The 23112-nt window shown below is 41.0% G+C and overlaps 3 protein-coding genes across 4 annotated transcripts; 2 read left to right on the plus strand and 1 right to left on the minus strand.

The window, feature by feature from the left end:
- The first annotated feature begins 1150 nt into the window (after window positions 1-1150).
- smtna (smoothelin a) lies at window positions 1151-7053 on the plus strand. 2 transcript variants are annotated; one of them, XM_082538774.1, is made up of 8 exons: window positions 1151-1509; window positions 2018-2136; window positions 3597-3672; window positions 3788-3916; window positions 4007-4064; window positions 4247-4352; window positions 4466-4617; window positions 4745-7053. In XM_082538774.1, the coding sequence occupies exons 2-8, from the start codon at window positions 2053-2055 to the stop codon at window positions 4890-4892; spliced, it is 753 nt and encodes a 250-aa protein (XP_082394900.1). In that variant the 5' UTR covers window positions 1151-1509; window positions 2018-2052; the 3' UTR covers window positions 4893-7053. The 2 variants fall into 2 exon arrangements, with proteins under 2 accessions (XP_082394900.1, XP_082394899.1); XM_082538773.1 differs by having other exon boundaries at window positions 1154-1509; window positions 2034-2136.
- A 467-nt stretch (window positions 7054-7520) lies between these two features.
- inpp5ja (inositol polyphosphate-5-phosphatase Ja) lies at window positions 7521-21318 on the plus strand. Its single transcript, XM_082541012.1, is given in 14 exon segments — window positions 7521-8046; window positions 9964-10474; window positions 10477-10637; window positions 14068-14175; window positions 14345-14453; window positions 14560-14676; window positions 15100-15275; window positions 15614-15725; window positions 15917-16026; window positions 17346-17556; window positions 17668-17805; window positions 17877-17942; window positions 18018-18122; window positions 19696-21318. Coding segments are annotated over 14 exon segments (2418 nt in total). The 5' UTR covers window positions 7521-8038; the 3' UTR covers window positions 20182-21318.
- A 618-nt stretch (window positions 21319-21936) lies between these two features.
- On the minus strand, window positions 21937-22900 carry LOC309711036 (serine protease FAM111A-like). Its single transcript, XM_082541013.1, has one exon. The coding sequence runs from the start codon at window positions 22698-22700 to the stop codon at window positions 21999-22001; it is 702 nt and encodes a 233-aa protein (XP_082397139.1). The 5' UTR covers window positions 22701-22900; the 3' UTR covers window positions 21937-21998.
- Window positions 22901-23112: the final 212 nt, after the last annotated feature.

Genomic DNA, 23112 nt, shown 5'->3' on the forward strand with positions numbered 1-23112 from the left:
AAACCATCTGTCCTCTCTGTCCAAAATGTGAACGTTGGCATCCTCGAAAGAGTGACCTTGTGTGTGTGGGCTTCCGGTAAACTTCGATGTTGAGGTTGCCATTCTCTTCAATGTGCACAGCGCAGTCCAGGAAAGGCAAACAATTGTCCTTTGTGTCTTCCCTGGTGAACTTGATGTTTTTATCCACAGCGTTAATGTGAGCAGTGAAGGATTCCACTTCTTGTGTCTTGATTTTGACCCAGGTGTCGTCCACATATCTGTACCAGTGGCTGGGTACTCTCCCTTTAAAAGAGCCAAGAGCCTTTCTTTCCACTTCCTCCATGTAAAGGTTGGCTACAATAGGTGACAGCCATGTTTTTGTCTGTAGAAACCCTCGTTGTATTTGAAATATGTAGTGGTGAGGCAGAGGTCTAACAGTGTGCAAATCTGATCGGGTGTGAAGTTGGTCCTGTCTTCCAAGGAGCTGGAGAAAGAGAAGACAAATGGTAAACGGTAAACTTCAACCTCAGTTTACCGGAAGCCCACACACACGGACCAGTACCTCCTTGGCTCATGGCTCATGTGATTAGGTAGAGGATCATCAGGGGGTCCTTTGTCCCTCTTTGGGGGGAAACTCCCACTGGGTTTAAATCTGGGACTCTCCACCATTTGACCCTTAGAACTGAAGAAGCTTCTCGGATGAGAGGTGAAACGTCTTCAAGCAACTCAAAGAAGTCCAGACGCTTTTCTTTCCAAGCTCTTTAGATAGAATAGAGTTGGAACTAATTTTCATTTCTGATTCAAGATCCACCTCATGTTGGTGCTTTCTCACTTCGAGGACATTTTGAAGCAGTTATGCATGCTCACCACTGGATGGAGCACTTTGTGTGCTTTGTGATTTAATGGCACCATATCTTAGGCTCTAAAACTTTTCAAACACTTAACAGAGTCACAGCTGAAGTTGAGCATATTTTTTTAAGCTGTTTTCTCCCAGACGCTTGTTTGTATCCGTCTCTGTGTGTCTGCACTCCGTCCTCCTTTAAAGACATTCTGACTTCTGTAAACAAAGTCCAGTGGTCATACTTTTGCCTCAATAAGGCAATGCTCCTCACTTTTTTTTGCCACTGTTAACTCCTTATTTTCCACCCCGATGATTCGTCTGGAGCACTCCAGTAGAGCCACGGTCAAAGTTTATATGAGGTTATGCGCCATAAATTTTCACATGGCATCATCCAGAATCCACTAACAAGAGGAGGAGGGACTCTTCTGAAGGTGACAGAGATGGATGAACCAGGACCTGATGTGTTTCTTTCTTCTTCTCCTCCTCCTCCTCTTTCATCCCTTTTTGGGTGGTTCGTGTAAGCAATCTGCACTCTCTCTCCAAACATGCATCCTTACGAAGCGCTGCAGTGTGAGGTGTGATGCAGGGCTGAGCTCCCACAGCTCCCCAGAGAACTTTAAAGGAGGAGCAGGGAGAGGAGCAAGGCGTGCTGACTCCTAAAGATCACCACAAAACGCACCCTGAAACAGGTGAGTCACACCAAACCTCAGCAGCTGCCAACCCCTAATCTGAGTCTAATTTTCACAGTCTTGTTTCTTTGTGCTTCCCATGTTGTGTCAATGAGTACTAGATTTTTCCAGTGTCTCAGCACATAGTTGCACGCTGTTATCAGATTCTTTTAGTAATGCTTGCTACATTACTATATTTGTACGTGTTTTTCCCACCTCTGTGCCGTAGTCAGGCATCTGCTGCGATAAACTGAGACGTCCTTCTGTGTCGGCAAAGGCTCACAGAGTAGTTTGTATTAAAATTACTGACTGCATGCAGACGAATTCTTCAGATCTATCTGTAAAACCTGTGCTTTAATTTTACTGTAAACAGTGAGAACTATCTGGCCTGGTTGGTCAGAAATAATTCAAGTATTTTTAATCCTGTGTCAGTGATTAACTTTGGATTATTAAGGCGAAGTTGTTGCTAAAAAAACAACAACTAAAAAACCCAGAAAGTCAAGAATTATGTCAGTATGTGTTAGGACAGCTCTGTTATCATACAGCCAGGTTCACCTGTCAGACATGGAGTCAAAAACTGATGGCAAATCATCGCTAACCAGCGAAGAACTGGCTGCTATTGAGGATGAAGATGTTCTCAACAAGATGGTGAGTGAGTTATAGGTGGCTTCAGCCAATCAAATTATCCATATCACATCTATGCAAAGAAAAAGCAGTGAGATAATTGTTGTTTCGTTTCCATTTTGCCATCCTGTGTGTTCTAAACTGTGTAATTTCTGACATTTAAATTCAGTTTTATTGATACAGCACCAAATCACAACAACAGTCACCTCGAGATGCTTTATATTATAAGATAAATGTCTTACAGTATCAAAGAGACATGACCAGCTGGGTGTTGAAAGGAAAGGAAAGGAAAGGGAGACAGGACAAAACACAAACTATGGGAACGAGAAGGTCAATTTTAACGACATAAAGCAGCGGCGAATAAACAGAAGGAGAATGAAAACGGGTGAGCGGAAAAGAAACGCTCAGTGCTCATCATGGGAAGTCAACATCCTGAGGCTATAGCAGCATAACTATGACATAATTAAGGATCACCTGATCCAGCTTGCCATTATAAGCTTGTTGTGATCCTCATCTTAAAACTAGAAAAGGTGTCTGTCTCCTGAATCCAAACTGGGAGCTGGTTCCACAGGCGAGGGGCCTGATAGCTGAAGTCTCTGCCTTCCACTCTACTTTTAGAAACTCTACACTGTATTTGATGTAATGCAATGTTTTAAATGATTCTCACTCAGTTTTCTGCTTTAGTTTAGTAAATTTTGGGGGGATTTCTATCAACTTTCAATTCAAGTTGAAATTAAAACCTGTTTCGTTAACTTGTTTCTTTTTTTTTGTTTTGTTTTTTTTTTTTTGTTAAGTGACAATGCTAAGTTTCACTTATTGTATAACTTAAACTTAAACTGTAACTTAAATCTGTTGGGTTGATCTGAGTTGTTAACTTAATTTAATTAAATCACATGTTACCAGTTGACATAACAATGATCTTTTTTGGGAACCACAAAAACACTTATATGTGCGGAGAATGGTTTTAAATTCAGTTCAATAATTCTTTTAGTAGTTCTTTTATTTCTAGTTTAAATCTGGGCCAATGATGAGAAGCTAATATGGGCAAAATATTAAATATGATCTCCCTCTCTCTCCTGAGAGAATAACTGCAACACTTTGGATTAATTGAAGGCTTTTTAAGGAGCTTTCAAAACAGTCTGATAATAATGAATCACAGTAGTCCAGCTGAGAGGTAACAAATGTGTGGGCTAGTTTTTCAGCATCGCTCTGGATTATTGCACAGATGACAAAAAGCAGTCCTACATATTTGTTTAATGTGCGCGCTGAATACATATCCTGGTCAGAAAAACGACTCCAAGATTCCTCACAGTGTTACTGGAAGCCAAAGTAATGACATTACTTAGGACCAAGTAACCTCAGTTTTGCCTAGATTTACAAGACATGCCTGCAGTCATATAAAAATATTCTGAAAGACCGGATTACAAGGTGGTTTATAATATTTTTTCTTTATATTGTTTCTGTACCTGTAATTATCTTTTTAGCTCGACAACACCTCAGATTTTGAAGAGAGACGGATGATCCGTTCTGCATTAAGGGATCTCCTGAAGAAAAAAAGAGGTGAAATCTCAGGAAAACTTTGACAGCTCTGTCAAATAGTGAGGGGAAGTGCTATAATCATGACTCATTTGGTCCTTTGCTTTCCTTTTTCTTTCTTTAAATTGCCTATCATCAGAAAAACGGGAGCAGGAGCGAGGGTTAAGGCAGCAAAACCTAAGACAGCAAGGTCTGAGCAAAGCGGGAACGACAGGCGGGACCGTTAGCATAGGAAGGGCATCCATGAACCAGCAGCCGCCAATAAACAGTAACTGTGAACCCCCTAATGTCTGTTAATGCATCATCCTACACTTCAGTTTTAATAATTTTGACACTTTAATTCTCTTCATCATTTTAGAACCAAGCAGCCAGCCATCTCCATCAGCAGCTACTCCCTTTAACAGGACAGGAGGCAGGTGAGTCACATGCGAGGCGGTGTAGATGAACATTTTTGCAAAAAGGGGATTAAAGAACAATCATCTGCTTCTTTGATATAGACATTATGCTTCAGCTCAATGAGCGGGAAAATGCTCAAAGCATTTGCCATGTGAAAAGATGAGGTGACCCATACTTTTGTGTCTTTGTTTCCTCTCCTCAGCAAGGCCAGTTCTGCTGCTGCTGCTCCTCCTGCTGCGGCACCCAACGCTAAGAATGTCAAACAGATGCTTCTGGACTGGTGCAGGGCCAAAACAGAGCCATATGAGGTAAATATGCCCTACCTCACTCTGTCTATGAATTATTGCCCCGTGGAGGGACTCTTATGTCCCTCTTGCTGCCACTTTTCCCTCTAAACTTATCCCGCTCTGGTATGAAACAGGGGGTGGACATTCAGAACTTCTCCTCCAGCTGGAAAGACGGCATTGCCTTTTGCGCCCTGGTGCACCGCTTCTTCCCTGACGCTTTCGAGTACTCCATCCTCAACCCCAACAAGCCCAAGGAAAACTTCCAGCTGGCTTTCAACACTGCGGAGTGAGCTCTCCTTCCTTATATGTCCTATCTGCAAAAACTCGAGCTTTGAATTATAAATAACAAAGTAACTTTACACTTACATTGTTTCTCTCAAGTCATTTTTCACTGACATTTGCACTTTCTGCAGGAGGTTGGCAGGCTGCCCCCCTCTGCTGGATGCCGATGACTTAGTCCGGATGAACGAGCCCGACTGGAAATGCGTGTACACATATATCCAGGAGTTTTACCGCTGTCTGGTGGAAAAAGGCCTGGTTAAAACCAAGAAGCGGCCATAGACTCAGAAACTTCGGGAGTTGCTGTGATTACAGTTTTTACAAATATTACACACATTACAGAAAGCTGATGTCAAAAGGGACAATGTTGTGTGCTTTTTTTCAACTAAATATTTACATCTCGCCTCCGATCACATCTGGCTCATGTATCACTTGAATGTGCCAAATGTGTAGTATTCATATTGGTTTGTGTGTGTTAGCAGGGGCTTGTGGGTGTCTGTGCTCTCAGTGGACAGCTGGCGCTTTGGATCAGTACATTCCAGTGAGATTACACATGTGTATTAATCCCACAGTCACAGGGAGATTCTGGGAACAACTTTTATGATGATGCTGTTAAGGGCCAGAGAGTGTAAGCACTACAGATCCATTTAATAAATATTAGTTCCATTATATGCGTTGTACCCCCTACTGTTATATTGATAAAAATGGTACTAAAGCATTTCCCTGATGCCATTTTCTCCAGCAGCTGGTGGTGTGCTGGATACTTTAATGAACAGTTTACAATTTGCCTTGACATGGGGCGTGGAGTTTAAAAGACGTGGGCTGTCTGCAACTCTGACTATCTCACCTTTAAAATTTGTGATCAGAACTTAATATATATACTTTAGGGCCATGAAAGGGAATGATTGTACAGCCTACATCTTTACAAACTTCAAAAAACAGAATTGGGTACACAAGTTTGAATTTATTCTGGATTGTCCCTAAGCCACAAATGATCAACAATGTCTTTAAACTTGACAAGTCCAAGGCCTGTTAATTTCTCATTAGTGATCATGATTGACTACGACTGGTAGTTTGTCTGGCAGCATAAAGGATTTATTTGATAGGATCAATACTCAGAATATTGAGAAAGTCTAAAGATGGAGAATTGCCAATTTGCACAAGTTAGGAAGGTTTTTCTGAGCCATTTCTAAGCAACTGCAGGTTCCAAGATCATCAGTTCAAACAACTGTATACAAATACGAGTTATTCTGATATGTCACCACTTTGCATAGATCTGGAAGAAGATGAGAGGAAGTTGGTCAGCATTTTCAGGAACAATCCAGGAACCTCTGAGGCTCAGCCTGCCTGCCAAGCCATAAACTGGAAACTGCTGAGAAAACCAGCATCACTATCCACACTGAAGGGTGTTTTACATCGCCATGGAGATAGAGGATGCTGACCAAGACAGAAGCCCCTGCTCCAAAATCAACACCTTCAAGCTTGACTGAAGTCTGCAGATCCCCACATGGACAAGGCAAATGCCTTATGAAGAAGAAAATGTATTATCAGACAAGACCGAGATAGAGCTATTTGACTACAGTGACAACGGGTGTGTTTGGAGTAAAGGTAAAGCTTCCACACTTACCAGCTTTTAAGCATGGTGGTGTTAGCATAATGCTCTGAGGCTGTTCTGCTGCCAGTCGTACTGGTACGTTGCACAAAGTGGATGGAATATTGAAGGAGAAGAACAACCTCCAAATTTTTCACCTTCACCTCAAATCAGCAGGTGGATCATTGAACAGTTGATGGTTCCAACAGCACAGTGATCCCAAACACATCAAAACAGGTTTTTGAATGGATAACGCAGGCTTATACTAAGCTTCTGGAGCGGCTTTCCCACAGCCCTGATCTCAACCCTATTGAAAATTTGTTGACTATGCTTAAAAGCCGGGTCCAGTCAAGGAAACCAACTAATGTAAATGAACTCTACCAGTTCTGCCAAGAAGAGTGATGAAATATCCAGCCAGAACTGTGGCAGAAGCTTGTTAAGCTTAAGCTTAGCAGCTTGCTGAGAATCCCTGTACGAAATATTAGTGGGGTATATATTTAAATCTGTGTGGATCAGAAAAAATATAAAATTAAGTCAAACTTGTGCACCCAATTCTTGATTTTTAGAGTCTTTTTCCATCCAGGAAAAAGAACAGTACAAAGAAATCATTAAAAGCCCCAAATTACCATGACATTCATGCTCATGCTGCGTGGATGTAAACTCCTGATCACAAATGTTCCCTTTTTCTTGCTGTTATGTTTCTTATGATGCCTCACACTTTATTTTCTGGAATCTCTTGTATGTTCACAAGAGTTTTTCTGATGTGCATTTAAATGCAGTCCAGCAAAATCTGTAGAGTAATTTTCATACCTTGCAAAGAATCAAAATTAAAGGCTTTATTAAATGCTCTTTTAGAGAAAATGTTGTATGTAGTCAGTTTGGTTTGAATGCATTGTCACTGTATAGACTGGCCCTACTACTGGCCCAAACAGTAATAACAGTACTTTTGAGGTAATATGTTTTCTGTTGAGACACGGTTGCTTTTTGCAGTTGTTTACTGCGCAAGCTTGTGTGTATTAAGGAATATAATACAAACGTTAAAAAAAATGCAAAGTCACAAACATTATACATCAAAATTCTGTTTCTTGATAGGCTCGACAAAAAAGCTCGGCATAAACACCATCAGTTGCTATTAACGCTTATTATTTTGTTCGTTTAATGGATTGTTGTGATGTACATAATATTACATAATATTACCAGCTGCCAGTGCCCAAAGTGAAATTTAAATATTGACATATGGATCATTTCGTGCTATCAGTGACGCACTAATGTCAGATTAATGCGTCAGTGATAGGACAGATGCTCAGTTATTTCTGGCCGGCTGCACTTTGGCAGCTGAATTTTGTTTTGCCTGTCCTGCTCTGCCCACCCCCTGGTGTTCATGCTTTTATCTAGGGTGTATGTGTGATGGAGAGAGAGAAGGAGAGGTTGTGTGCTGGGAAGACAGAGAGGGAAAGAGAGGCGCTGGGTCGGTGTAAGACTGCTGTGCAGGAGGTGCAGGCGGGATGCTGACTACAAAGTGCACAGCTGCACCGGCGAACTGCGCGAGGTAGCCAGAGGCAGCGATAGTAAGTAGGATGAGGTATAATCAACTGCTGTATCACGGCACAGGCATCAACATGCAAGAGTCCGGGCGCATCAACCGTGACCGTTTTCTGTCCTGACAGCCCGGCGGCGGCGCAGGCTGCACCGTGACAAGACGATCCACAGTACCGACGGGTCGCATCAGCCCTGCAGACCGGACGAGACTGTCTCCGGACATCATCGATTTTACTCTGTGACAGCCAGCTCACGTTCATAAGTGTGCGAGAAAAAGAAAAGAAGAAGAAGAGGACTGATGAATGTGTGAGCTCACCTTTTCGTTCACCTTGGAAATATAACAACGCATGAAAGGTAATTTTCTCCCCTCACAGCGTCAGTGTGAGGGGAGAAACAGCCGCTGTCTTTGTGTTTGTCTTGGTTGCACCTGTAAAACTGCGTTTTTTGTTGTTGTTGTTTTCTATAAGTCTCTTACCTTTGTTTAAAACGGAGCTGTCATTCAGACTTGCAGCCTCATGGGGGGGTGCATATGTGAAAGGCCCACCGGCACCGGGTTTTAAGCTCCAAAAGTTTCCTCTTGACTTCAAACCTGTGTGATCGCTATTACTCACAGCTCTGTTTCACGGGTTATTGCTGTGATCACGTGAATTTCTCAGTTACAAAGATGTCCTCATTTGAACGTCATTCATTATTAACAGAGGTGTATAATTTATGAGTGGAAGGACTTTAAACAAAATGGAGGGAGGCACTTGTCCTTCTTATGTCAGGCATCCTCTTTCATGTAACCACAGGTGTAGATTTTAGGGTTGAACACATTTGACTCCATAAATAAAATCAGAGAAAATGCTTCTAAAATCTTTTTTTTTTCAGCAATGCTTCATTCTTTTACTCTGGAAATATTATTTATCCCTGCAATATCCAAAGCTCACAACACTGGATCTTTTCTCCTAAATGTAATTAATCCCACTAAGCCCACGAACACACACCCTGTTTTGATGTCAGTCAGAAGCTGCAAAGCTTGACTTCTGATAATTTGCCGGAGCACAGAAAGAAATGATGAGGATGAGGTTTAATGTTAGGACATTAAAAATGTTGTTAGTTTATTAAATAACCTTAAGTTTGTGTCATTTGTTATTTTCGGTAAGTCTCAATAACATAGCCAAGAAAAAAACGATTGTATAAAATGTGCAGGAAGTTTTGAATGTGGATTTATTAGTGAATCTGTGAAAAAATAAGAGGTGTGCATTTACTTTACTCCAAAGAAAAGGCACAAACTGTCAACTTGTTAAGCATCAACATCCAGGCAGAAACAAAGGAGTGGAGTGCAGGAGAGTAAATCAGCCTATATGTGTCCACTCACCAGAGATGAGCTCATATCTATCTATGAATGTATATATATATATATATATATATATATATATATATATATATATATATATATATATATATATATATATATATACAAAATTGAGACAAAAAGCCTGAAAGACTCACTGCATTATATTCCAGGAGGCTGTTGTAAATTGTTATTTGTGGGGTTAGTTTTGACATTTCTAAACAGAAAGAAACAAATTGGAGCATTAAAATGACCAGAATGCAGGAAATGAAGTGTACAATGCTTCAAATTTCCTAGGGGACTAACACGTACCCCAGGTTAATGTGTCTCCTCCTGAATATTCAAGCGGAACTGACACCTACGCTTGTGACCCACAGCATCTGTTGACATTGCCTGATGTGCTTCATTATCTGCAGCTGTGTCCGATCCCCTTTGCTTCCCTTCTGACTGAACTCAAATGTTAAAGTGAGAGATTACAAAAAGCAGTGTGCTCTAAAAGCACATTACAGCCCTATTCCTTATCTAAATAACTACTAACAATCTTTTCTTTTGCTTTGTAAGAGGGTCAGGGGCTAATTAACTGTGCTTAGCAGCTAGGGTGTAATCCAGGACGCAGCAGGCCTAAAGTTAGTTCCTTAGCCCAGTTGCCTAGTCATGATAACATCATCAGTGATGCCAAGGGAGGATGATGTGGACAGGTACTCAAAATAATGTAATACTCTTTCTCATTTTCCACTCACTGCAGGCACTTCTTTTGCTCTTCCAATTGTGTGCTGACAAGCAATGTTGCAATTTTGTGCCTTTTTTACATTCTGCAAGCAGAATCACTGTGATTTCTTTTTCCTTTAAACACCATTAAGAAAAATGTCATAAACACGATGTTACAGGTTGATGGATCGCCTGCCGCAGAAACAAGTTGGCACGGACCCTTGTGGCCATAAAGTACAGCCTGGAAACTGTTCATTAATTGGAGCTGGTCTGGATTTACCTCCACAACTCCAAACACAGGAAGCACCTCTAAGCAGCCAGTCGGAAAAGCTCAAGAAAACGTCTGGATTGAATCCCATGCAGGTGGTCGTTATGCCAAAAAGGGGGACTGAGCAGATGCAGTCAGGGCAGACGAAGCCTGCGTCCACTCCAGTAACACTGGCATGCATAAGCCGACCAAGGCCAACTGCTCTTGGAAATAAACCAAGGCAAACCAGAATTTCAGTGGAGCCATCCAACGAGATAGATTTGATCCCTATTTGCATCCCAGGACCTCAGAGTACAAACATACTCCTGCACTCCCCAACAGATTCTTCATTGCCTCCTCACAGTCCTCATTCTCCCCATTGCCCCCAGCCTTACCTGAACCCCACCCCCTGCCTTCCTCCACCACCACCACCACCATCCCCTCCTCCCCCTCCCCCCCTCCTCGCCAGCCATCACCTCACCTGCCCTCCAGCCTAAGCTTCAAGCCCAGCCTCAGCCCTCAGCCCCAGAAGACCCCCTCACCTGGAAGCTCAGCACAGAGCCAGCTTCAGTCTGAGAAGCCAGGAGGAGAGAACAATGACTTCAGGTGAGAGAAACAATGTGTGTGGCTGTTTGCCCATTTTGTGTTGAAGCACAGCTACAGATGCTGTCCTTCAGTCAGGGCTGATAAGAGAGCTGATGTGTGCCAGACCACATCACATAAATCACAGCAGCAAATTTCACTAAAAGCTTTTTGAACTGACAGAGTGAAACGCCCACATTGTGTTGGTAGATTTCCCAGAGGCACTTCTGTTGTGTTTATTTATTTATTTAACCTTTATTTAATTAGAAGGTCCCTTGAGATTAATACATCTTTTTCAACAAGGAGACCTGGCTGAGGAGGCACACCATTATAAAATTAGAAATTATAAAATCAGTGCTTACATGTTATACAAAGTAAAGCAAGTCAAAGTCAATAAGTAACGCAATACAAAATATCAAGTTCAGTTTATGAATAGCAGTTGCAGTCTTTGGTTACAGAAGAACATATATGAGTGCTCTGAAGTCTCCCAGGGAGATAAAAGCTTTCAGCTTAATTGTCCTCTGAAGGTTATTCCAAGACCAAGGTGCAAAACGGGATACTGTTGTATCCTATACTGTTCTACCAAGTTCAGAAAAATCCTGAGTACCCTAAAAAGGAGCCACTAAGAGAAACGCAAATCATAGCAGCTGTTTAAAGGGGTTAGGAGTTTACACAGATAAGAAGGGAATTTACCCAGTATGGCTTTGTACATAAATTATGGTTGTCTCCTTTGGGTTAACGAAGGCCAGGGAAGCAGATTATAAAGTACACAGTGATGTGTACCAGACAATAAAGTGTAAATACTACACATCATGTAAAAAATGAAGTGCAGAGGTGGCAGCATGCATGTAAATAATGTCACCATAACCAAGTACATTTAAGAGTGTAGCCTATGCAAATGTTTTCTTAATTGATCAATTAATACAGGCCCTATTTCAATAATAAAAACCAAGCCTGACTTTCAGCTTTTTCGCCAAGTGCTTAATATTCAGCACTAAAGGAAAGTTGGCATCCAACCAAATACTTCTCTCCTACGGTTCAAAGACCGACATTGTCTAAGATTTGAAAGCGATTTCTAGAAACCAACATGAGCTCAGTTTTTTTAGGCATGTGAATGAATTATAACCTTTCAGTGATGCCCGCAATTCCTAAAAGTCATCACTTGTTTGAAACTCACAAACAGCCTAAATCACCGTAATGACTAAAGAGGAAATGATGGTGTCATCTGCATAAAGGTTCACGTTAGCTCTTTAGCTTGAGGCATATTCTTCCCAATGTTCTCAATTAAAAATAGAAAATAAAACAGGACCCAAAACTAAACCTTGGGGTATTCTGTTCTTTAGGAAACTTGGTTTGGCACTGTGTTCTATATAAAGTGAAGCCCTGTAACTCAAACCAGTATCACTGAATCTGCCTAACAGCAACTCATTGTAAGCAGAACCTAATGCATTTGAAAGATCAGAAAAAAACATAGCAGCACAATGCTCTGTCCTACTTAGGGAATTAATAATATCATTTGTTACCAAAACACTGGCTATTATGGTACTAAAACCCAATTTGAGAACAGACCTAGTTTGACTTAGGACTTAAGTCAGACAAATATTGTTTCAGGTGAGTGTTTATTTCAGACTCTTGAAATTTGGCAGGGTATAAAGTTTATATATCACTGGCAATAATTGGTGCCCAGTCTTATATAAGAGGAGAACACAGGCTGCTTTCCATATTTTAGTAACAACATTAGTCTACAGACTCAGATGGGAAAAATGTAATTAATAAGCTCAGGATTAAAATCAGCTGCAAGCTTTACAAGATAAGCATCCATACCGTCAGGTGTGGTTGACACTTTTGGGGGGGTGAATGGATTTCAAAGCTTTACAGATTACAGCAGCAGAATTGGTTCTATAAACAAATGGATCCATTGATAATAATAATAATAATAATAATAATAATAATAATAATAATAATAATAATAATAATAATAATGGACAGAAGGTGGCCTAGAGTGCTTTAGAGAAAGCCACAATTACATTCCAGGTCAAAAAAATCCAAACAGTTTCAAAATACATGAAATGCTGAAAACACTGTTTTGATGTGTTAACTCATTATTGTGAAAAAAAAATCACAATGATTTAGTTTTCATTAAAATGTGTTTAGAATTTATGGGTTGATGATAATTTATATTATAAATTAGGACACACTGATCTCCCTACTTAAGCTACCCTTACAAGTCAAAAGTATCAGGACTGGTATCTGCAATACTGCACCTGTATTTTTCTGGAATCAGATCGATGTCAAAATTTGCATTATCGCACAGCACTATTGTACATGTAAAACTAAAGGTTGTGCTTCAGATGTCTTAAAACGCCTTTTAAAAACATAATGCAGTTTGAGCTTGGGTGATTTTAAGTTTCTTAAACAAGCAATGGCACGTTATAATTACAAAATTCTGCAACAGATGAATATTTGTTAATATTTGTTGGGCACATTTGTAAGAAAAAGGTCTAATAATGTTGAGATATTTGGATCTTTTGGACTGAATGAAAAAATGATGTCAAAGGCTGTTTAGATGACACCAAGTTTAACAGCTCTCAAATTCATCCAAAGGCACTTTTTTTCCCTGGTTTTTTTGTTTTGTTTTTTTTTTTTTGGTGTAATGTAGCTCACAACAAATCATATCTGCACACTTTAAATTATGAATAAATGGCTATCGGCAGAGCAGAATATTAACTCTAATGATGTGCTTTTATTTCTGTAAATAAGCACTGTAACTAACAACAGGATGTCTATTTACATAAATTATTTGACCCCGAACGTGTGTCTCTGCTAATAAAACCATTTTGTCAGTGCAGAAATTGCATATCCAAATAATGACAAGCAAAATGTGCAGAGGTGTAAAGCTGATTCACTGAGTCCATTTAACCTCAAATATTTTTTTTTCTGGGGAAAAAATGCCAAATACTTGCTGGTTCCAGCGGTTCGAAAAACAGGATGTGTTTCTTTTTCTTGATCTCACGTTAAAGCAAAGTGAATCAGTGGTTCTCACTGTTTCTGTTAACCGAGGAAAATCACAAACCAAAGAAACTGATGGTTAGATGGAGTCTTAATTAATTATTTTGGATATTTCAGCACAAAATAATCAAACTGGTAATTCAAAGGATGATTAGCTCCATACTTTCTTTTTATCTTTGCCATAACTCATCCACAATCACACATGCACACACACATACACACACACACACACACACACACACACACACACACACACACACAGGCAGGCAGAATACTTAGTCATCATCAGGGGATGCAGAGGTGCTTAATTGTGCTTATCTTTTTTTCTGTACACAGAAACCCTTATGAAAGCTCTTTCTCTGAGGATTACAGCATGGATTACGTCCTTGTTTACCTTAAACTATAGAACTCATGCAATTTTTCCACTGTTTCTGTCCTTTCAAAGGGTGTACATCATCACATGGAACGTGGGATCAGCTGTGCCGCCAGATGACATCACTTCTCTCTTTGGACCAAATGTCTCCGATGGGAACATTGACATGTTTATCATCGGGTAAGCAAGTAATTCTGCACGGCTCAGCGGTGCCAAAGAGACAGCCGTGAATGCCCACTCAGTCATCTGTGTTCATTTTGATTCTTCCCCTCCTGTTACCCATCACTGTCCTTTTTTTTAGTATTATTATTTTCATTTTGACATTTCTCTACTTTCTGGCACCATCCAGACTCCAAGAAGTCAACTCCATGATAAACAAAAGACTGAAGGATGTTCTTTTCTCAGACCAGTGGAGTGAGCTTTGCATGGACACACTCAGCCCTTTTGGATATGTTTTGGTCAGTAAGGAGTGAAATCTGTTGTCCTTCATAACCTTTAGTGCCATTAGAATTGTAGTTTCTTTTGCTATGGATATATTATTTTTCATCCATCTCATGTGTTCAGGTGGCGTCCCAGCGAATGCAGGGAGTGCTGCTGCTGGTTTTCTCTAAATTCTGCCACCTTCCATTTCTCAGAGGTGTGCAGACACAGAGTACACGCACAGGACTTGGGGGATACTGGGTACGTGCTACACATTACAGAGTGCTGCTTTGAAACCAGCTGAGATTCATGATGTTGCAAAAGTTGAAGTGGGCTCATGTCACTGGGGGTAGCAAGGGAAGATATAGTGTGTGTGTGCTCCCTCCTGCCAGCAGGTGCATGCATGCCTGGGTGCATATGTCAGTGTGTGACCTTCCTGTGCATGTTGATGTCAGCATCACCCCTGGCTGCTGCTGGTGCAGTCTCCTTCTCTTTGAGGTCAGTGCAGCAGCAGCAGACTGTCTGGCTTTCTGGTGTTGTGAGTGTTGGGGAAAAAAAACAACACGACCTTGTTCCCGAGCACAGATCTGGTTGATATACGCTGATGTTTGTTTAATTTTAAATCTTGTCTGCATAAGAGGTCCTTTTGACGCTGCATGCTTCGCCCTTTCCTGTCATTTTAAGGGGAATAAAGGCGGTGTCAGTGCAAGGATGACCATGTTCGGCCACCCCGTGTGCTTCCTCAACTGTCACCTGCCAGCTCACATGAGGAACCTGGAACAGAGGATGGAAGACTTTGAAAGCATCCTGCAGCAGCAGCAGTTTGAAGGAGGGGCTGCTACTGGTGTACTAGACCATGAGTGGGTGACTTTTCTTTTTTTTCTTTTTCTTTTTTTTAATAAAAGGTCTAATTAACTGAAAAAAGCTTTGCACACCCATACAAAGTGATGTTATTATTAAGTTATAACAATGAACAAATCCCACACATATATTTGTTAAAAAATGTTTCCTGCTTTGATCGAACCTCTTGAACCCTTAGCATGCACGCTTAATTTAGCTAATAATGATATGTATTTATGTTAATTTTTTTTTAATTGAATCTACATAGGCACACTGCACTACAGTGGTAAATTGACTGTTTTATTCTTTGTATCTGTGCTCTCTTCCTGAAGTAAAGGCCTCTTTATTCTGTTCCCAGTGTCGTGTTTTGGTTTGGGGATTTAAATTTCCGTATTGAAGACTATGATATCCATGTGGTGAAATGTGCCATTGACAGCAATAAGCTGCCTCTTCTGTGGGAGCGGGATCAGGTGAGGCACCTTCAGCATTTTAATAAAGCATTCACACATTCACAGAGACAGATGGATTTTTCTGGAAGGCTTCATGCCACCTGTTTAATCAGACACTACAACCAACAGAGGGAGCTGTAGCACAAAAACCTGTGTTTAAATAATAATTATTTCTAATATTATAATTCTGGAATGTTTGCCCTACTCTGTAGCTCAACATGGCTAAAAACACAGAGCTCATCCTGGAAGGCTTCATGGAGGGACAACTTAAATTCCCACCTACTTATAAGTTTGATGTAGGCACTCATACCTACGATACCAGGTTGGTTCAGTCATCTCTATCTAGACCCTGTTTACACTTGGTTTTAAAATGCATCTTGGGCAATCAGATCCCAAGTGGAGACACACTATGATCCTAAATTTTAATATGTCAGGATGTTTCTCTGATAAGGACATAACACAAAGTGTCATCAGTGTAGTCGTCTTTGACTTTGAAGGACATCCACTCAGTCTCATCAGGTGGAATAGCACGGACACATATTATGAATCAGTCACACCAGAATAGAAATAGGATTGTAACCTTCTTGTGACTATAGGAAAAATTGGTGGTTGCCTGGTAATTGCATTATTATTGTTCCATCTGGTAAATGATTGCCATTTGATTGTCCAAAGATTGAATACGCAACACTTTTAACCTCTGGACAACAGTTTCAATTGCAAGGTGATAACACAAATCAGCTGATCAGAGGCAACCTGCCTCCAAACTGTCACGGTCAACCAGTCAGACCGGCTCATACAGATTGATGGAGGGTTTCAAATACTTGTCACCAGATTGACAACACAACAGAATCAAACTGAATCAGTCTGATCTCTTTGCAATGGGGGACTGGACTCAACTGGTTGTATTCTGGTTAGACTTCTATATAACAGTAAGGTAGCTGAGCGTATGTATCATTTTGCAGTAAAGTTGCTGTCCTGCAGAAACTATGTAACTATTTATGGAATTTCTGTTTCAAATGAGGATCTAAATGTAAGTAGTGAATGTGAATTTCTGTGCATGTAGAAAGCAGCAGATTTGTGATTTTCACAGTTTTATCAAAGTTAGCTCCTGTATCATCACAAACAGACTGCTTCTATTTGCCAACTTGACCGCATTCAGTCTCAAGCTACTAACAGACTGACTCCATCCTAATGCCGTTGTATTGCCATCTTGACTCACCTTGAAGACAGCAATTAACTGTGAGTGGTCACAAACCTGGTCCTCATCTTTAAAGTAATCATCTATAAGGCAGAATTGTCACAAGTTTCATAATAATTTTGACCCTTTTGCTGTTTCCAACAATCGTTTTCCCTTGTGGGAACAACAGCATTTATTCTTGAAACAGATCTGAACATTTTTGTAACTATTGTGTGTGATAACTGAGGGGCTCTTTCAACTTCAGCTTATCAACCTTGGCCGTAAACAGAAGTGAGCATTAGGGTTGGAGTAGCAAGTATAAATGATGATGAATTATCAGCTCTCCAGTTGGTGTTCAGATGTCTGAAATGCATTTTAAAACCAAGTGTAAACAGGGTTGTTGATTTTATTGTCTAAAAGCAAAGTTTCCACCGCTTATAACCGTGTGTCTGTTTCTCTGTCAGTGCTAAAAAGAGGAAACCTGCCTGGACAGATCGCATCCTATGGCGTCTTCGCCGCACTGGTTCACCAGTTCCTACCCACAATGCAGCACTGCAGCGTGGCCTGACCTCGTGGTTGGGGGGGGCAACTAAAGTGACACAGCATGCGTATCGCAGTCACATGAGTTTCACCATCAGTGACCACAAACCTGTTTCTGCCCTGTTTTCACTACATGTGAGACAATGATTATCATATGACCTCAGATGAAGCATGCCATAATTACATCTCTGTGTTGTTACATTGCTAGGTTGTGCTTTATCTAACTATCTATAACTTATCTCCTAGTTCCCATTCAGGGTGGATATGCCTCTGGTGGAACTGCAGGTAAACAAGGAATGGTGCAAAGCCTCAGATGCTACAGTCAGATTCACTGTTGCATCAACTTATCAGCGCAGCTCATGGGACTGGGTGGCAATATACAAGGTAAGTCTTAAGTTTATAAATTATTACACATATTTCCCACAGTGTCAGCACCTGCAATTATCTTCCTGCAGGTTGGATTCAGACATCACAAAGATTATCAGGCGTATGTGTGGGCCAAAGCGGAGCATGCAACGCAGGTGAGCCTTAGCACAAATTCACAAATATGTTTTGAGCTGAACTCAGAGATACTCTGTCTGGTTTTCTCTCCACAGGTGACATTCTCAGAGGAGGATTTGCCGAGAGATGACTGTGAATATATCCTGGGTTACTACAGTCATAACATGAACAGCATTGTTGGATTGTCATCACCAATTCAGGTAACACGAATTATAGAACAACGTGAAGCAAATGCATTCCTGTTAGTCAAGAACAGATCCAGGTACACAGGTACAATCATCAGCCACTTCATTAGGTATGTCTTCCTAGCACCAGGGTTAGGGCAAGGTGCTGCAAAACATTCCTCTGAAATCTGGGTACATATTGACATTATAGGATCACACAGTTAATCACACAGTTGCTGAAGATTGATGAAACATAGCCGTAGTTTCCTGTTCTTAGCTGACAGGAGTGGCACCCAGGGTGGTGTTCTGCTGCCATAGCCCATCTGCTTCAAGGTTTGACATATTGTGCACATGTGAGTGAAGTTGCCCCCCCCCCCCACCTTCTAAAAATCCAACAAAAGTGGTATCAAACGTTTGTGCTACATTTGTGCTGGTTTGTGCTGCAAAAATTTGGTTTCTGCTGCAAAGATTTTCGTTTGTGCTGCTATCATTTTAAAGATATTCAAGAAATTTTCTGTGTTGACCTTTTGACCTTTACATTTTCGTTAATATCTTTAAAACGGAAGCAGCACAAACGACAATTTCAGCAGCACAAACCAGCACAAACATAGCACAGTTGAATGATACCAGTTTTGTTTGATTCCATTAATGTGGGGGGGCTGGTTGACCTCTGACGACCTCTAGAAATTTTTATTAATATCTTTAAAATGATAGCAGCACGAACCAGCACGAACGTTTGATACCACTTTTGTTGGATTTGAAGAAGGGGGGGGCAACTTCACTCACATTATTGATATGTGATCATCTTTTACATGCATTGGTCATAACCAGAGGATATTTGGATTATTGTTGCTCTCCTATGGATATTTTCTCTTTTTCAGTCCATACTGGCTGTGTGGGATAATCCCAATAGATCAGCAGTTTCAGAAATACTGAAACGAGCATGTTCAAACCAACTTTAATCACCTTTCCTCCTAGTTCAGATGTTCAGTTTGAACTTCAGCAGGTCATCTTGACCATATCTATACGTCTATATGCACTGAGCTGCTACCATATGATTGACTAGTTGGATATTTGCATCAATAAGCAGTTGAACAGGTATAAATGGCATGGCTAGTGTATACTGTATATATAAGTAAACTGTATATTATATTTGCCATTTAAATGCAAATATAATAGCAAAAAAATCCGATTCTATCCACTAAATGTGAATATTTCCAGGATCTGTTTGTCCTCTGTGAGAGTGAAGTAATATCTGACAAATTTCCAACTGTTTGACTGACAAAACAGGACGCATGAATAAGGCAGCTGGGCTTATCAAAGAGAAAAACATGAATATTTTATCATAAAACTTCTTAATATGTCTGCTACTTTTCATTTATCTGAGTCAAAATATGGAGATTAAACTGCTACCACTGTGCAAGCAGTGAAATTACCCCCACTTTACCTGGCCACAACATTAAAAATCTGCTCAAAAATGCAGATTGTCAAAAGACACGAAGTGCCTGATATCTTTAAGTTAATTATTATTTTTAATTCACTTGCACTTATTGTACTTACTTGTAAAGCATATTGACCGTTGTGCCGACATACGTCTTGTCCTCAACAGATCAACATGCCAGTTCACAGTCCCACCGTGTGTCGCTCCGAGAGCTCCGATGTCAGCTCTGAAGATGACAGCACTCTTGTTCTGCTGGCTCCAAACTCCCGCAGCCCGAGCCCTAAAGCGGGCAAACACCACCACCGTCACCGGCGCAGTCGCAGCCCTGCACTTCCTGCTCTTTCATCTAATCCCCTCCCTTCTCTGCAGAGCCTCAGCCTCGGGCCTCGCTCCAAAGAGAGCCAGACACGAAGCCGCTCTCCCTGCTCTAAAAAGGAGCGGCTGATGTCCCCCGACGCCGTGCCATCTCCCACCATCAGCCCGCTCAGTCCTCGCAGCCCTGTGTCTCCAGGTAGTGTGGTGACTGCACCAGAGGCCCTGGTTGCTGCTATCCTAGGTGAACCCAGACCAGCTCAGGTTAGCCCCACAGGGGTGAAACGGATAGGAAAGACAGGGGAAACAGACACTGCAAAGAAAATGAAGATCAAGAGTTAAAATGAGACTGTGTATGAGCGGGAAAAAAAGCAATATCCATCAAATCAGAGTCTGATCTGACCCCCGTGTCACTGTGCTCATAGTGTCACAGGGCATTTATTGACTCCTAATGTAGTTTGCAAACATTCCTTTGCTTTCCCAGTGCTTTTATAGACTCATAAGCTATATCATTATGTAAACAAGCATACAGAATATGAGGCTAAAGTTGGAGCAAACCTGTGACCGATATGAACAGATGTTATTGACAGCAATATGGATCCATGTTTACATGGATCCATATTGCTGTCAATATGTCAGTTCTGCATCAGAGTAAGGACCTTGGATCACAAGTATTGATGGTATCACAGTTAACAGCAGAGTGTGTGTGTGTGTGTGTGTGTGTGTGTGTGTGTGAGTGGTTTTGTGTAGACCTTTGTGCTAAACCATAAATATGTCAAACTTTCATTTTGGAACACATGATGGTTTAAATGTTTAACTCTATAGGTCTTGGTCTGTATTCATAAAACAAATCCAATGCATCCAAATCATTCCAAATCTGAAATCTACATGTGACTGTGAAAACTTGAACATCGCTTTTTGTGGATACAGCCCCTGTTCTATAGGGCACCTTGAGTGACTGTTTAGGCTAATAATGTGTTTCTTTGGCTCCCAGGAAACTGTGTTGTGTCATCTATGCGATTGTGCAAATAAAAGAGCAAATGCAAACTAACAAATGCAGATTATTGGATGACATTATGCTGTCAAGAAAAAGCATACGTTTGTACATTCGTGTGAACTCACTTAACCCTCAGTTCAGATATATCTTAATTGCATTCCTGCTTTAAGTGAACAACAACTCATGACTCCACTTGGACTTCAATATTTTGATTCAGAGAGACTTTGAAAGACCAAAGGTCAAAATTAGCATTCGTCTTCAATCCCCTGGCAAATGTTAACAGCCAAACATGTTACTAAAGTCACGGGGTCACAGGAAAGGTGTGTTTGATACGTCATTTACAAACTATTATGGATCACAGGAAAGGGAGATGCAATACAAGTTGCCACTTAACTTGGGGGTTTAAATTTGGCGATTAATTGGATTCAGTTCAGTTCTATATATAAAACACCACTTCACAAGAAGTCATTTCCAGATGCTTTATATTGTAAGGTAAAGATCTTACAATACAGATGGAGAAGCCCAATGATCCAATAATCACCTATCTCGCACTTGGCGAGAGTGGGGAAGAAGAACGCATGTAGAGACTTTCGGGTGTAGTCTCTATGTAGGGGCAAAACAAATTGTCCTTGTTTTTTCTAAAAATGGTAACATTTATCGACCAACAGTGAAAATGGTTGTCAAGAGCCCCATACCCTTTGTCGTAATAATAATGATAACGAGTGAAAACTAAGAATTTGTAAATTTGTAATTTGTAAATTTGTAAAAAAGAGTTCGACACTTGTCTGTACAAAACAGGCAAACAAACTACTGCGATCATTCTGTCTCTACACAGCCATCACTGATCTCCTCAGAATCTGTTTTACTTTCAACTTCCTGCAACAATGCGTCAGGTTTGCCTTTCTTTGACCCCACAACAGAGGCTATAATGTTTTCTAGGTGAGGATTTCCCTTTGCCTCCTCCTCAACTCTTTCCAACACCTCCACATACTCGTCTTTCTTCAGATTGTCCACATAGTTTTCAAATATAGTGAGCAGAGGAAAGGCGTACGCAATCACATTCTCACTAAGATTCGGAAACCCATAGAAAAACCCGCCACTGTGCAGACCAAACACTCGTCCGTCGGCATCGAAAACCGGGGAGCCGGAAGAGCCGTGGTAGCTACATGAGAGTGTTGTAGGTGACGTAGATATTTCCATACGGGTCATTTTTGATCTGCTGATTGATTTCACAAAGACTGCAAAATTCCTCGCAGTCTTCTACATTTTCATTATTCTCAGCGTTCTCTCGCCTCTCTGACGACGCACGTAGGACTCTTTTTTTTTTCACTCCTCCTCCTGGGCGTCCGACGACACAGGCCTCACCGCCTGAAGGCACATGTCCAAATCTCTTAAGGAGCCCTGGCGGCACTTTCTCTGTTTCCAGCTTAAGTATGACATAATCTAACTTATCGTTGCCGATGAACACCTTAGCGCTGAGGTTGTTCCTGTCTGATTCTTGGTCTTCAAAGTTAAAGACCACAGTAACGTTTAAAAATTCACACCAGTTAGGTGTGTTTGATTTAACCCAGTAGTCGAATAAGTGGGCGTTGGTCAAGACAAAGTTGTCAAATAGCACAAAGCCTGTGCCTTGCTTTATGAAGGAACCAGTTATGAGACAAACTGACTCGCTCAGTTCGAGCAGCAACATAACACTGCGAATTTCAGTAAAAGACTGTCGGCTCTTTCCAAAGGTCTCCTTCCTGTATTTCAGTGCTTCCAGAAAAGAATTTTTAGGGAATCTACTCTCCATCCATCGTTTCAGATGCGGATACTGCTGGCAAAGTAGATCGTAAACCTCCTTACGGTCAATGCTGCTGCCCATTTCTGCTGTGCTACATCTAAGACTGATGTCATTCCACTGCTGCGCTTTGCATTATTTGATGCGTGTGGAGGTTTCTGCTGCCCTGGGATGGCTACATCTTTTATTTCCGTATCTGCTCCCTGTGGAAAACATATCTAGAATTTCTTATTGTCCAGACAATCGATTATGTCTGTGCACTCAGTCTTACGTTCGTTAACCAGCTCAAAGTAGCCCAGGTCATCGACCGTCTCTTTTCAGAGCCTCGGCCGCAGTTATTCCCTTCTCCCCGTAAACACAAAGATACTTGAACTGTTGTAAAGCGTCATTTAAAAAAAAAACTTTTGTCTTTTTTGGCATTTAGTCCTCCCTTTGTACCGATGTAAAAGACAGAATAGCAATCTCTCGCCTTAACCATCTTCTTATATTTACTGAA

Source organism: Aulonocara stuartgranti (genome assembly GCF_965226115.1).
Source record: "Aulonocara stuartgranti genome assembly, chromosome: 7".
In the NCBI taxonomy this organism is placed as follows: domain Eukaryota; kingdom Metazoa; phylum Chordata; class Actinopteri; order Cichliformes; family Cichlidae; genus Aulonocara; species Aulonocara stuartgranti.

Coding starts and splice junctions, on each gene's coding strand:
- LOC309711036 (XM_082541013.1), bottom strand. CDS start 22,700: ATGGGCAGCAGCATTGACCGTAAGGAGGTTTACGATCTACTTTGCCAG.
- smtna (XM_082538774.1), top strand. CDS start 2,053: ATGGAGTCAAAAACTGATGGCAAATCATCGCTAACCAGCGAAGAACTG. Junction 3,673..3,787: donor TCTCCTGAAGAAAAAAAGAG/GTGAAATCTCAG, acceptor GCCTATCATCAG/AAAAACGGGAGCAGGAGCGA. Junction 4,065..4,246: donor TTTAACAGGACAGGAGGCAG/GTGAGTCACATG, acceptor TCCTCTCCTCAG/CAAGGCCAGTTCTGCTGCTG.